Source organism: Dreissena polymorpha, chromosome 6 (genome assembly GCF_020536995.1).
Source record: "Dreissena polymorpha isolate Duluth1 chromosome 6, UMN_Dpol_1.0, whole genome shotgun sequence".
Classification (NCBI taxonomy): Eukaryota; Metazoa; Mollusca; class Bivalvia; order Myida; family Dreissenidae; genus Dreissena; species Dreissena polymorpha.
The window spans coordinates 109,895,476-109,908,944 of record NC_068360.1 but is presented as its reverse complement, the minus strand read 5'-3'; the positions used below and the strand labels follow the sequence as shown (position 1 = coordinate 109,908,944).

Genomic DNA, 13,469 nt, shown 5'->3' with positions numbered 1-13,469 from the left:
TACAGTTTATTATGTAATCGTTTGATTTTATTATTTGGACATACAATGTACATACATGTACACTGTATGCAATTGCTACATCACGAACTACATGTGAATAAATATTGACTATTTTCTTGTTATCGCAAACGGATATATAGTATTGGGCGCTGATGATACCTTTTGGCGTACAGTATATTTTCTATTAAATCTAAATATAACAAAAGAACATATCATATAATAAAATATTTAATATCATGTGTATGATGTCTAAAACACCACACTAATAGTAAACATACATAGCAAAATATATAAAGAAAAATGAACACCCTTAGCTCTATTACTCTTTTCTGAATACTATATAAAGATGTGTGTAATCAAGCGCTTCAAGAGGTAACTATGTGTCTTTGCCCTTCTACAGTGTCCTCATTGATGTTTATGCTAACCGCACACATTATTTGACAGTTTTAGAAAATTAACACTCGAACCACGTACATGGAATGACCTCCTAATGTCCATAAACTGACTACATCTCGTTATACAAACAGTCGTATGTATAGACATTGAAGACGTTGAATACGATAAATCGCTATACATTACCAGTAAAAAGCGTTTGGATATTTACATACACAAGATAACAACACTACTATCAATACAAACAAGACAATACGGAATGTTCTAGTTCTCCTTAAAACGATCTATAGCTCCCTACAATATTTGTAACAATGATCTTTACTCTGCCAAAAAGGGTAATGCATATATTGTAAATAACTGTTTAAGTTTGTGATTCGTAGAAAAGTGATAGTAAAATTATTGTGGATATATACCGACATTTTGCTAAGGATAAAATGTTTAACGACCATTTAAGCTTGCAACCTGTTTAATTCAGAAAGTAACAAAAAAAAACGGCAGGCAACCGTGTATTTTTTTTAATATTATTGAAGTATACATGTTTGTTCAAATTGTTCAAATTTAATAGGCATAAATAACTTGATATAAACATTAATTAATGGTCGTTGGCTTAATCGGGCGTTAAACTTTTGAGCAACTCGGTCCAATTAATGTTGCGTCAATCGTTCATGTCACGAAACATTGGCAAAAAGTAAGTGAACCACAACATCAAGATGATGACAATTGCAGAATTATTGGGATTTCGTTTTCATTGACAATTGTGGAGAGTATCTAATTATTTTCATATATCAGCTGATAATGGCCAGTTTATTATTGGCAGCATTGTCCATAGCACATAGTTCCAATTATTGATGGTCGATGGTGAGTTAATACAGTACAGTATGCTGGCATTTTCATAATTTGCAGCATCGTTCCATGGTTCATTGCACATTGTGTCAATTGTAGAGATCCGCTTGTTAGTTTATCCAGTAGATGATTATGGGTCTTTTATAATTTGAAACATCGTTCATCGCACATTGTGTCAATGGTAGAGATCTGCTTGTAAGTTTATCCAGTGGATGATAATGACAATTTTATTATTGGCAGCCTCGTTAATTACAGATTGTTTCAATGGTTGATAATCGCTGGTAAGTTTATCCTTATTGATGATTATGGCCGGTTTATAACTTACAGCTTCGTTACCTGCAGTTGTTTCAGTGGTTTAGAGTGGCTGGTAAGTTTATTAAATAGATGATTATGGCCGGTTTATAATTTCCAGCATCGTTTATTATCCCCACGTTTTTCGGAGAAAAAGTGGGGATATTGTACTGATGTGCGTCTGTCCGTCCGTCCGTCCGTCCTGGCCACCTGCTCCTCCTACACTATTAGCACAAGAACCTTGAAACTTACATACATGGTAGCTATGAGCATATGTGCGACGGTGACAGTGACGGAATTTTGATCTGACCCCTGGGTCAAAAGTTATCGGGGTTGGGGCGGGGCCGGGTCAGAGATTTTCACTCATTTTTTATGTTATTTTACATTAACTTCTTCATTTCTGCACCGCTTTATTTCAAATTGATACTGAGCCTCTCTAATGACACTAATGTCAATCTCAACTATGCATGGCCCCATTACCAATCCTGGGGCGCCCCGGGCACATAGGCCACGCCCACCCAAAATTGCCTTTTACTAAAATTTCTTCATTTCTACACCGATTCACTTCAAATTGATACTGAACCTCTCTAATGACAATACGGTCAATCTCAGCTATGCATGGCCCCATTACCAACCCTGGGGCACCCCGCCCACATAGGCCACGCCCACCCAAAATTGCCTTTTACTATAATTTCTTCATTTCTACACCAATTCACTTCAAATTGATACTGAACCTTTCTTATGACAATACGGTCAATCTTAACTATGTATGGCCCCATTACCAATCCTGGGGCGCCCCGCCCATAATAGGCCACACCCACAAAGGCCACGCCCACCCAAAATTGCCTTTTACTATAATTTTTTCATTCCTACACCGATTCACTTCAAATTGATACTGAACCTCTCTTATGTTAATACATTTAATCTCATCTATACATGGCCCCATTACCAAACCTGGGGCGCCCCGCCCACCCAAAATTGCCTTTTACTATAGTATCTTCATTTCTACACCGATTCACTTCAAATTGATACTGAACCTTTTTTATGACAATACAGTCAATCTCAACTATGCATGGCGCCATTACCAACCCTGGGGCGCCCGCCCACATAGGCCATGCACACCCAAAATTGCCTTTTACTATAATTTCTTCATTTCTACACCGATTTACTTCAAATTGATACTTAATATCCCTTATGACAATAAGGTCAATCTCAACTATGTATGGACCCTTTACCAACCCTGGGGCGCCCCGCCCATAATAGGCCACACCCACCCAAAATTGTCTTTTACTATAATTTCTTCATTTCTACACCGATTCACTTCTAATTGATACTGAACTTCTCTTATGACAATACGGTCAATCTCAATTATGCATGGACCCATTACCAACCATGGGGCGCCCCTGGGTCAAACATGCGGCGTGGGGATACGCGTCGGCCTCTGCCGCGCCATTTCTAGTTGCATGTTGTTTCAATGGTGCCGAGGCGATGGCGATTTTATCAAGAACGCATAATGGTCAGTGTATACATTTGCTGCAAACCGCATTGCACTTAGTGTACGGTAGCTAGTGCATCTAATGGGAATGCTTATACAAAATGGTAAAGTGTATCACCAAGTAAACAGTCACAGCCACAATCACGACAGCCAATATCGACGCCATTATCTTCACTGGCTGAAATGTATTAAAACATATGTCATTTTAAAATTTCTGTCAACAGGCTAGACCGCAAGGTTTGCGGCTAAAAACTATGGTGGCTGAAACCACATTTACCAAAAGTTTTGAACATGTACATACATCACGCATACTTGTTTCTTTGTACGTTTGCTTAACTGTAATTGAGTTTTATATTAATTTTCTGTTTCTGGTAACATGGTTAGACGACACAATAATATGAGTTTAATAATGATGTATCGAGTATTGTAGAACATTAATTGTGGGTTCAACCCTCGAGTTCTGCTACAATATGATCTGATGCTTAAAATACGCACCTCCAATACGAGAAAATGGCGTACACAAACCCTTATTTATTTACACTGTTTCTTGAAATTACCAATTTCCCGTAAAGCGCAATCAGAGAACAAACTAAAACCATTAACCACGAATAAATTCACTATTCTTACCAATGTACAGCACTTTTTGCGCTCTTTCAAAGATGTCTAAAATATAAAAAAAAATATGAGCTACATAAATTTTCTGGAGAAGACTGACGCTTGAGAAAAAAATCATCGATTCCCTTCTACAGGTCTGTTTCTATCTAGATGTTTGTATTATTGAGCTAAATAATATTATAAATGTCTAATATTTTATAATAGGAACATTTATAAAACACTTGGTACGATAAAAGCAAATCAGTTTTCACAATGACTGTAGTGTCAGTTCAACGCCATATTTTTGTATACTATAAACATTTACAAATATCTAATACTTAAGCTTTAATGAAACATTAGCATTTCAAAACGGAGAAGAACATAAACGAACCAATGTTGCGTGTATAGCCTTATTTATTAATTCATTTCATTATAATACTTATTAGTTATTACCTTTACTAGGATTGGCCGTTCGCTATTCTCTGACTTCGGGGATTGTGGGTGGCTTCTTACCTGAAACAAATGTACCAGAAAGTTATGACCAAGTTTCCATTTGGCTCATACTCAAAGACTATTGTCTTTCATACGCATTTACACATATTTACTTGAGTGCATTACCTCTATGGATATGTCATGGCGCCCAGGTTTCAGACGCACAACGGCGTGAATAGGCGGGCAGTCGTTTGTAGCGCTGGCCTAAGAATAGAGATGAAACATATTTATTACATTCAGTTCATATCTTTTTGCGCTATCAGAATACATTTATATTTATTAGAATATTCATATCGGGAACACAATGCACGATTTGCAATAGCTCATCAATATAAATTTATGGATATTAAAAGTACAAATTCTTGTCAATTCATATTCACATAAAGTGACAGCTACAGAAGCAAAGACAAACTTTATTATATAATGAATCCGGTCCTTTATTTATGGCTAAGAACCACTGGACAACGAGTGCGTCGCAAAAATGCACTAGACAAGACACATATGAACATAGCAAACGCAAGAACATTAACAAAACTGGGGTCAGAGCCTTCGAATGGTAAAATCTAAAGCACTCGGGTTTTAAAACGGTTTTAAGGAAATCAAAAATTCACACTTGGTTTAATGATAATATAAACACTTAAGTGAACATAAAATAAATCTCAAGATTCAATATCAATATAATAGAACACATTTCGGCTTGATTACCATTACACGTATCAATATTTACATACAGACTAGAGTACCAGAGCCATGATGAAATGAAACAAACACGAGTATAAGCGACTTCTCGTATTTAATATATTAAAAGCTTAAGAGACATAATATCGTCTAGTTTATAATTCCAGATCGCCGTCGTTCAATTCATCAAGAAGCCTTTAAGGGGCCTTATCAGGTTTTGTTAAATTAAAAAAAAAAAAAATTGCTTAAGATCCGCAAATTTTCGTTTTAGTTATGATATTTTTTATGAAACAGTATTACTGATCACTTACCATGCTCCTATATATCATAAATATGCATCTTTGATGATTTAAAAACCTGAAAACTATAGAGCCTTTCAACGCGAAACGATTAAGTAATTTGGAGAGTTCTGTTGTGGTCGTTGTATTTTGTGATACTACGAGGATTGCTTATACAAAGTACAAAATTCGTCACTCATTGTAAGAGAACGGATGGCCGAGTGGTCTACGCAATAGACTTTTACTCCAGGTGTCAGTGGTTCGAGCCCAGTTGAGAGTTATTTTTTTGTCTTTCTTTATTAATTTTATTCTTGTTTTTAACTGGAGCTTTTAGATCCAATGTTTATATTTTTCAGTAAAAAGCATTTAATGACAAACTTCAATACATTCCAAAATATGTGAAAAAGCCCCTTTAATACGGTTGTAAAAGGCCAAATTACAGAGCTTGGTTGTGTGTTTATTTTTAACGACATAAAATAGTAAACGTTAAATAGTTTCACGTACTTAAATTGTTTCAAATAAATAAAACTACTACAGACAGTTAACATTTAAACTTGGATAAAGTTTGGTGGGGCGTAATATCATACAAGACATGGGTGACCGCTGCCGTAAGAAATCAAAGTAAAATAAGTGTTGATATACCATGTACCGTATTTACTCTGGAGCTCAATATTAAAGGGGCCTTTTCACAGATTTTGGCATATTTTGAAGTTTGTCATTAAATGCTTTATATTGATAAATGTAAACATTGGATCTTAAAAGCTCCAGTAAAAAATCAAGAAAAAATAAAAAAAAAGGAAAAAGAAAATAGCCGGTACCATGGCTCGAACCAGCGACCCCAGGAGTCCTGGAGTAAGTCTGAAGTAAAAGCGCTTAAGCCCTCTCGGCTATTCCGCCGAGTGTACACAGTTAATGTATTTTATACCTTATATAAGCAATCTTCGTAGTTTCGTAAATTTAAACGACAACAACAGAACTCTCCAAATTATTCAATCGTTTTGCGTTGCAACGCTTTATAATTTTTAGGTTTTCAAATCGTCAAAAGATACATATAATGGCTATATTGGACTATGGTAAAAGATCAGTTATACTGTTTCCTCACAGATATCATAACTAAAACGAAAATTTGTGAATCTGAAACATTTTTTTTTCAATTTTGTCAATTTACCAAACCGTGAAAAGATCCCTTTAAAGTCTTTAATAAATATATAAATGCTATTTATTTTATCTCAGTAATTATCTACCTATTACATGTTTTGCAAGTTAATACACGTGTATTATTCAATGTGCGTTTTCATATCTTAGTCTTCAAAGGCTGTAAGCAGAGGTGTGTATTACATAAACAATCAGACACGTGTCTTACAAATATAAGCGCAAATCTCTATCCTGATAACATTTCTGGATTTGTTCATAATTCTTACATTACATTTAAACATTTGATGCCGCAATGAAGGTAACGGCCCCACCACAAAAGTAATTTAAAGCTTCCGGGGAAAAGAGGGTTTAATACATCTGCGTTATGTGTCGGCCCATATTAGCCTATGTAGACCGCACAGGCTAATCAGGGACTACACTTTCCACATAGATGGCACATACTTATATTGGAAGACACATTATGCACGTGGATTAAACCTCATTTATGCCTAGCCTCTAGAAAAAATGCCTTGGCAAACAGCGTAGACCCAGATGAGACGCCGCATGATGCGGCGTCTCATCAGGGTCTGTGCTGTTTGTCTAAAGGAATTTCTGTAATAAATATTCTAAATATAGAAATAAATATACTAGACATCCCTAATTTTGGAAATAAATTGTTCCAGTTAAGAAGGATGGGAGAGTCCACTAGGCATAAATGGGTTAAATCTCATTTTGCCAGAGGGATGCTCATTTTATTTGTTAGTGATGCAATGAAAGAAAATGACTGTATCACAATAACAATTTTACGCTTACTGTATCCGAAAAGGAATTCTGAGCTAGGAGAGGCTTGGTGCTAGCCGAAGATTCACGAAACTTCCTTCCATTGGAGGTGCTCTGTCGAGTCTGTAAACACATGGGTGCATTTTATAATAAACGCTATTCATAAACAGTTTTACCTTGTTATTTGTAAATCCTGTCGTCATACATCTGTGAAAACAGGTATATCAGATTTCTTCTTCCTGATTTAAAAAGGTGCAGATGAATCTGGTTTTAATATTTAAAAGGGTATTATATACTGTTTTGCTTTGGGAAGGAATGTTACTTCCTTTTAAACCAGATATAAACCCCTCAACGCGAATTCACGTATTGTTGTTCACTTAAATCAAAACCAATCACCACACACAGCCACAGGTTTTTTTGTATAAGGATACTAAGGGATTGCATTATGAAAATATCTTAAATTAACTCACAAACAAAAAAAGCAACAATGGTTATCTTATTAAACGAGTATACTAGTGCGTACCATCTGGGCCTGACTCTGCAAAAATGCTTCGCTTTCATGTTGCGCTGAGTTTGAACTCTGAAAATACGAAGTAAAGAGTACATAGAGTACGTGTAGCAAAAAGTGTTTCATCAATTTGTGTATACAATTACTTTTTGTAAATAACGTATCAATAAAACATGGCTTGGGTAAATTTATCCTGTATGTTTCTGCCGCCCTTGACCACAGCACAATAGCAAGCAGGGGAATATATAAAAGCTATAGCGTATAGGTTTTACAAGAAATGAATGCAAGAGTATACGCATTAACATAAGATTGATTGTGCGCATTCCAAACCAGTATATACATGATGATGTTTAGTCGACGGTGAAAAGATTTCGCAGACAATGCGCAAGGATACCATGCCAATAATGTCTGGACCATTCACTGATTGCATCCATCAATACGCCAAAGTAACCGCTTGTTTAATGCAAATAACATCCAAATAATACATAAAAAATTATTGCAAAAATATTTCAATAGGTATAATTCTAGTATATAATTATCTTTTCAAACGCCATTCAGTAGATACAAATCAATTGTTAATGCAGTGTTGTGGTTGCACCTAAATTGATAAATGCTGTTTGTTAATACAGTCGTTTCTGGCGCTTTATTTCGTCGAAAAATAGCTTATAACAAACTAACGTATCCTTTCACCGTAAACAGTGTCGGTTGAATATGTTCGCAGTTAAAATAACAAATCGTTGCCGAAACCAATGACTAAGGGTTTTAAATATTATTAACCCATTTATGCCTAGCGTCCTGAAAAAAAGGACATTATGAGGCGTCTCATCTGGGTCTACGCTGTTTGCTTAAATGAATTTCTTTATGAAATATTCTAAATATAGAAATAACTATACTTGACACCCCTAATTTTGGAAATAAATTGATCCAATTTAGAAGGATGGGAGAGTCCACTGGGCATAAATGGGTTAAATGAAGCTAAATGATTACACGCGAATGAATTAAGTTAAATTCTAAAATATACATGCTGTACATGGTACCCTATTGACAATTTTGAAACAATTTATTTTAATCGATTGTATTCGTGCTAACCTCTTTGTCGGCTTTATGAACTTTTGGTTGCTCATGTTCACTTTCGTCCTCGCTATAATCAGGAGTGGGCTCAAACACCTCGGGTTGCAGCTTGCTACGGGAGGTCTGAATACGGTAGTTTACATCGATATAAATAATTACCAAGTATACGCGTTCAGCTGATGTTGCAAATATGTAAATACACCACTGAAGAGTGCAAACAGTTGTTGGAGCCTTATAATCAGTTTATGTACAACAAAATGTTAGTACGGTGGGGGTCGCATCTTGTAAATATTAAATGAACAATTAACCATCATAATCTGCCTATTTGGATTTAAATAAGATAAAAAAAACTATTGATCAAGTTTCAGTTACCATACAGCCTGCGAGACTGATCCAGTAAACTTATTGTGTACGTATACGGCAATACCGATATACGCCTCATACAAACGTCGTGTTAAAGGGATCTTTTCACGCTTTGGTAAATTGACATAATTGAAAAAAGTTGTTTCAGATCCGCAAATTTTCGTTTTAGTTTTGATATTTGTGAGGAAACAGTATTACTGAACATTTACCATGCTCTAATATAGCCATTATATGCATCTTTTGACGATTTTAAAACCTAAAAATTATAAAGCGTTGCAACGCGAAACGATTGAATAATTTGGAGAGTTCTGTTTTTGTCGTTAAATTTTGTGAAACTACGAAGATTGCTTATATAAGGTATAAAATACGTCAAGAATGTGTACTCGGCGGAATAGCTCAGTAGGCTAAAGCGTTTTTACTTCAGGACTCTGGCAGGACTCCAGGGGTCACTGGTTCGAAACCTGCTCCGGGCTATGTTCTTTTCCTTTTTTTAATTTTATTCTTGATTTTTTTACTAGTGCTTTTACGATCCAATGTTTACATTTATCAATATAAAGCATTTAATTAATAAGTTAAAAAATACCAAAATCTGTGAAAAGGCCCCTTTAATGCTTGTGCGTTAAGTGATATCCCAGATTAGCCTGTGCAGTCTACAAGGCTAATAAGGGACGAAACTTTCCTTCTATACTAAAATTCGTCTAAGCAGAAACTGCCTTAAAACAAAAAAATTCACAAAAGCGGAAAGTGTTGTCCCTAATTAGCCTGTGCGGACGGCACAGGCCAATATGGGGCGTTACTTTACGCATATGCATTAAACTCCGATTTTCATGGCGAAGCACATTTTAAAGGGGCCTTTTCACAGATTTTGGCATTTTTTAGCTTATTCATTAAATGCTTTATATTGATAAATGTAAACATTGGATCGTAAAAGCACTAGTAAAAAAATCAAGAATAAAATTAAAAAAAGGAAAAGAACATAGCCCGGAGCAGGTTTCGAACCAGTGACCCCTGGAGTCCTGCCAGAGTCCTGAAGTAAAAACGCTTTAGCCTACTGAGCTATTCCGCCGAGTACACATTCTTGACGTATTTTATACCTTATATAAGCAATCTTCGTAGTTTCACAAAATTTAACGACAAAAACAGAACTCTCCAAATTATTCAATCGTTTCGCGTTGCAACGCTTTATAATTTTTAGGTTTTAAAATCGTCAAAAGATGCATATAATGGCTATATTAGAGCATGGTAAATGTTCAGTAATACTGTTTCCTCACAAATATCAAAACTAAAACGAAAATTTGCGGATCTGAAACAACTTTTTTCAATTTTGTCAATTTACCAAAGCGTGAAAAGATCCCTTTAAACCCTGTTTTCCCAGAGAGAACTCAAAGCAGCCTTTTAATCAAAGCGTAATGCAACAAAATGCCTGACCGATCTCCTTGTTTTCACTGCCACTGGTGCAGAAACGATCGCATAGCCAGATGAAGTTGATGTGGTAGACATGAAAGTCGATTTCACTGACGTTTGGGTCCATTGATTTATATTGAGATGCATATCCATTCAAATTAAAACATATAGTGTGTATTAATAACTTGGTCCTTCGAGCATGTTTTGCAACAGCCCTTCAGCAAAAGATTGCCTCTAGTCCACTTCGGTGGATAATCCTAATTAACACTGACACTGCTTCACTCTGCGTTAATGTGGTCACACGAATCGGTAAACAAACGCACAATATGTCACGTACCACTATATCTTTTACAATATTACATTTCAAATCAATACTCGACCAACCTGAAACTTTAACACAATATATTTTAACAGTCTTTATGTTTTATAAGTGTTACATCTTGGAGCGGAACATCCAGTAGCCTAATACAACTGGCGCACGTAGCAAGGTAATCAATACCGCATACGCTAATGCAGATAAAACTTAAACCGACTTGCTTGTGAGTCATATTGTCAGCGTAATTTATTTTTAGCGATGATTTGTCACAAGTGAAAGGACAGGTAAAGTATTATGTTATAAATAACCCCAGCAGACAAACTGGATTGTTTATGTTTTATATTTTGCGATTTGTGCATTGATATTCATTTACACTAATTGATAAATGCATTCAACATCGACTGGTAATACATTTCTTTAAATAAATCAGTTAATATGAAGTATTCAACAGGTAACAGACCATTAACCGGTTAACCTATATTTTTTACCGGTACCTTAACCGGTTAACTGAACGATTCAAAATGTTTAAGTATAATTCAAAACATATCATATAGCCCATATATGAACTCTCTTTTAACATGATAGTATTGTTTTTATATTTTATTGTTGATTAAGCTGCCGTATCATTTTCGTGCTAAAGTGTATAAATAATAACACATTAAATTTAATGGCTTTGCAATTGTATATATGTAAGACTTTTTATGTAAGTAATCCTGTTTAAAAGCTTTAATAACAAATAAACAAATTAATAATGTTCAGTGTCATATATCTTTTTGATGGGGTTGCTTATGTTCGCGTCATTTCGCTCACTGCAATGTTTTAAAATAATTGTTTTTTGTTGTTGTTCTTTTCGTTTTAAAAATCTAATGATTAAAATGTACTTGCTGTATGAATCATGTTGTGGTTTCTTTTTAGGTCAGGGTACATAATAATGGTGTTGTTTTGCAATTAAATTACCTGTAGTTTGTAAACTCGCTTTGGTAATTAGTTTTTACTTGTGTCAGACGGAATCGGTGGCATCTCTGATGACGAAAATTACTGATAAAAAATCTGAAAGAGCAAATACGAGATAATCTTGATACAACTTATATTTTGAAACTCTTTATTTTGGCAAGCAATCAGGCTGGAAGATTGGTTTACAAAAATCAAATCGACAATTTAAACAAAGCCTGAATATATTGTTGTATAAAAGCATACCTGGATGTAAAAAAGTATACGTGTGTTTAGTTCTGTTCTGAATTTTGCCACCCCCTACATATCACAAATTAAATGTTTGTGGCGAGTAAACAAACGATACTGCGATATACAAAACGTTATCTCTGTGTGTGTGTATCAACTAAGATGTTATTGTTGCTATTAAGAGTTTATTTACAGGCCGTCCTTGCGTCTTTACAACGTCATTTACTATCGACCTGCCCCTGTGATCTTTCAGGGAAAAACAATTAATTTTGAGCAAAAGTAGGTCAAATTTACCCCGGCTATCCGGTTATTCGCCAAAGATATAATTTTGATCCAAAGAAACCAGTGCACGATGGCCAATGAGACCGTAATGTGCTCTGGTAGACAATTTAAAGACAATTCATGTCTGGTTGCCCTTAAATGGACAAGGTTACTCCGCCAAGGGAGTGCTGACAATTTAGCAAAGATACTCTTTCTGCTCCTAGCACGCTGCGCCGCCTTTATTGCCACTCCTGTCGTCACCAGCCGTAGACCCGATCCACAGGACGGTATCCCCAGTACTTTTTTCCGGTGAGGCTTAGAAAAAGAAAATTTCAACAGCCTTGCTGTTGGGCTAGCTCTTACGCGACGCGGTAATAGTGTCTGACTACCACTCTGGAGGTCGCAGGTTCAATCCCCCGTTGGAGCTGAGGATTTTTCACTAAAGATAAATAGGACCACAAGAAGTGTTTTGTACAAAACAGGAATCATTATGAACATTTTACTAATAATTTGGAATCTCTTTCATTGAACCCGAGCGTGTGTGGAATTATACCGAAATTCAAGTGGGCTGAGTGTATCATTCAAAATGTACAGTGTGTCGAGATCAGGTTTAATATTTGCTGTAAAGTCATTTTTATACTGTCATAGCTAGGTTCAACACTGAAGGGGATTATTTTGCTCAGCAGCTTTGTTTTCATCCCACGACAATAGTTAACGGTTACCGGGTATTTCAAGTTCAAAGTATATTCTTATTCCGAATGTCTAGTGATCTAATGATTTAATTATTGGTTGAACATATGGTCGGGAATGCTACAATTTTTTGTGGTCAATACGATTTGTCTGAAAACAAACTGTTGCAAATAATAACCACCATTTACAATTGGACTTATCTAATATACCTTTATAATAAATTATCTTCATTATTTTTTATCGAGTGCGCCGGGATTGTCTCCCATATGACCATCGCCCCCAGAAAGACGTGTTAGATGGTTACGGGGGATAGTGCAAGATACAGTAGACACCCCGTTCCAGAGGATCTTTTAGTGCCCGGTGTATAGCACCTAGTACACTGCACCTCGGTTTAACGTCTCATGCGAAAGACGAGTTAGTAGGTTAGGTGCAGCGGGGGATCGAACCAGCGATCTCTGGATTGTGAAGCCAGTGTGTTACCACTAGACCACGGATCCGCTACTAATAAATTATAATAACCCTATTTAAACCATTCAGCAGCCTTTTCGTTAAAAAGGTTTGTAACACGTGTATAAAAAAAATGAGTAAAATAATGTCCTATAACAAAAGAAATAAACAGATCATCTACGCAGAGAACCATTCTTTTAAAGTTAGTCTTTACATCAAATTAGTGACGTTTAGCCTTCGTACAGCGCCGCC

General features: G+C 35.8%; 1 protein-coding gene across 1 annotated transcript; it reads right to left on the bottom strand.

Moving 5' to 3' along the window:
- Nucleotides 1-212: 212 nt before the first annotated feature.
- On the bottom strand, nucleotides 213-10,930 carry LOC127834088 (uncharacterized). The gene is made up of 8 exons (XM_052359691.1): nucleotides 10,349-10,930; nucleotides 8,576-8,680; nucleotides 7,502-7,558; nucleotides 7,012-7,101; nucleotides 4,235-4,312; nucleotides 4,070-4,129; nucleotides 3,650-3,685; nucleotides 213-3,200 (listed from the first exon to the last, which is right to left on the bottom strand). Exons 1-8 carry the CDS (start codon nucleotides 10,475-10,477, stop codon nucleotides 3,102-3,104), a joined length of 654 nt encoding a protein of 217 aa, XP_052215651.1. The 5' UTR covers nucleotides 10,478-10,930; the 3' UTR covers nucleotides 213-3,101.
- Nucleotides 10,931-13,469: the final 2,539 nt, after the last annotated feature.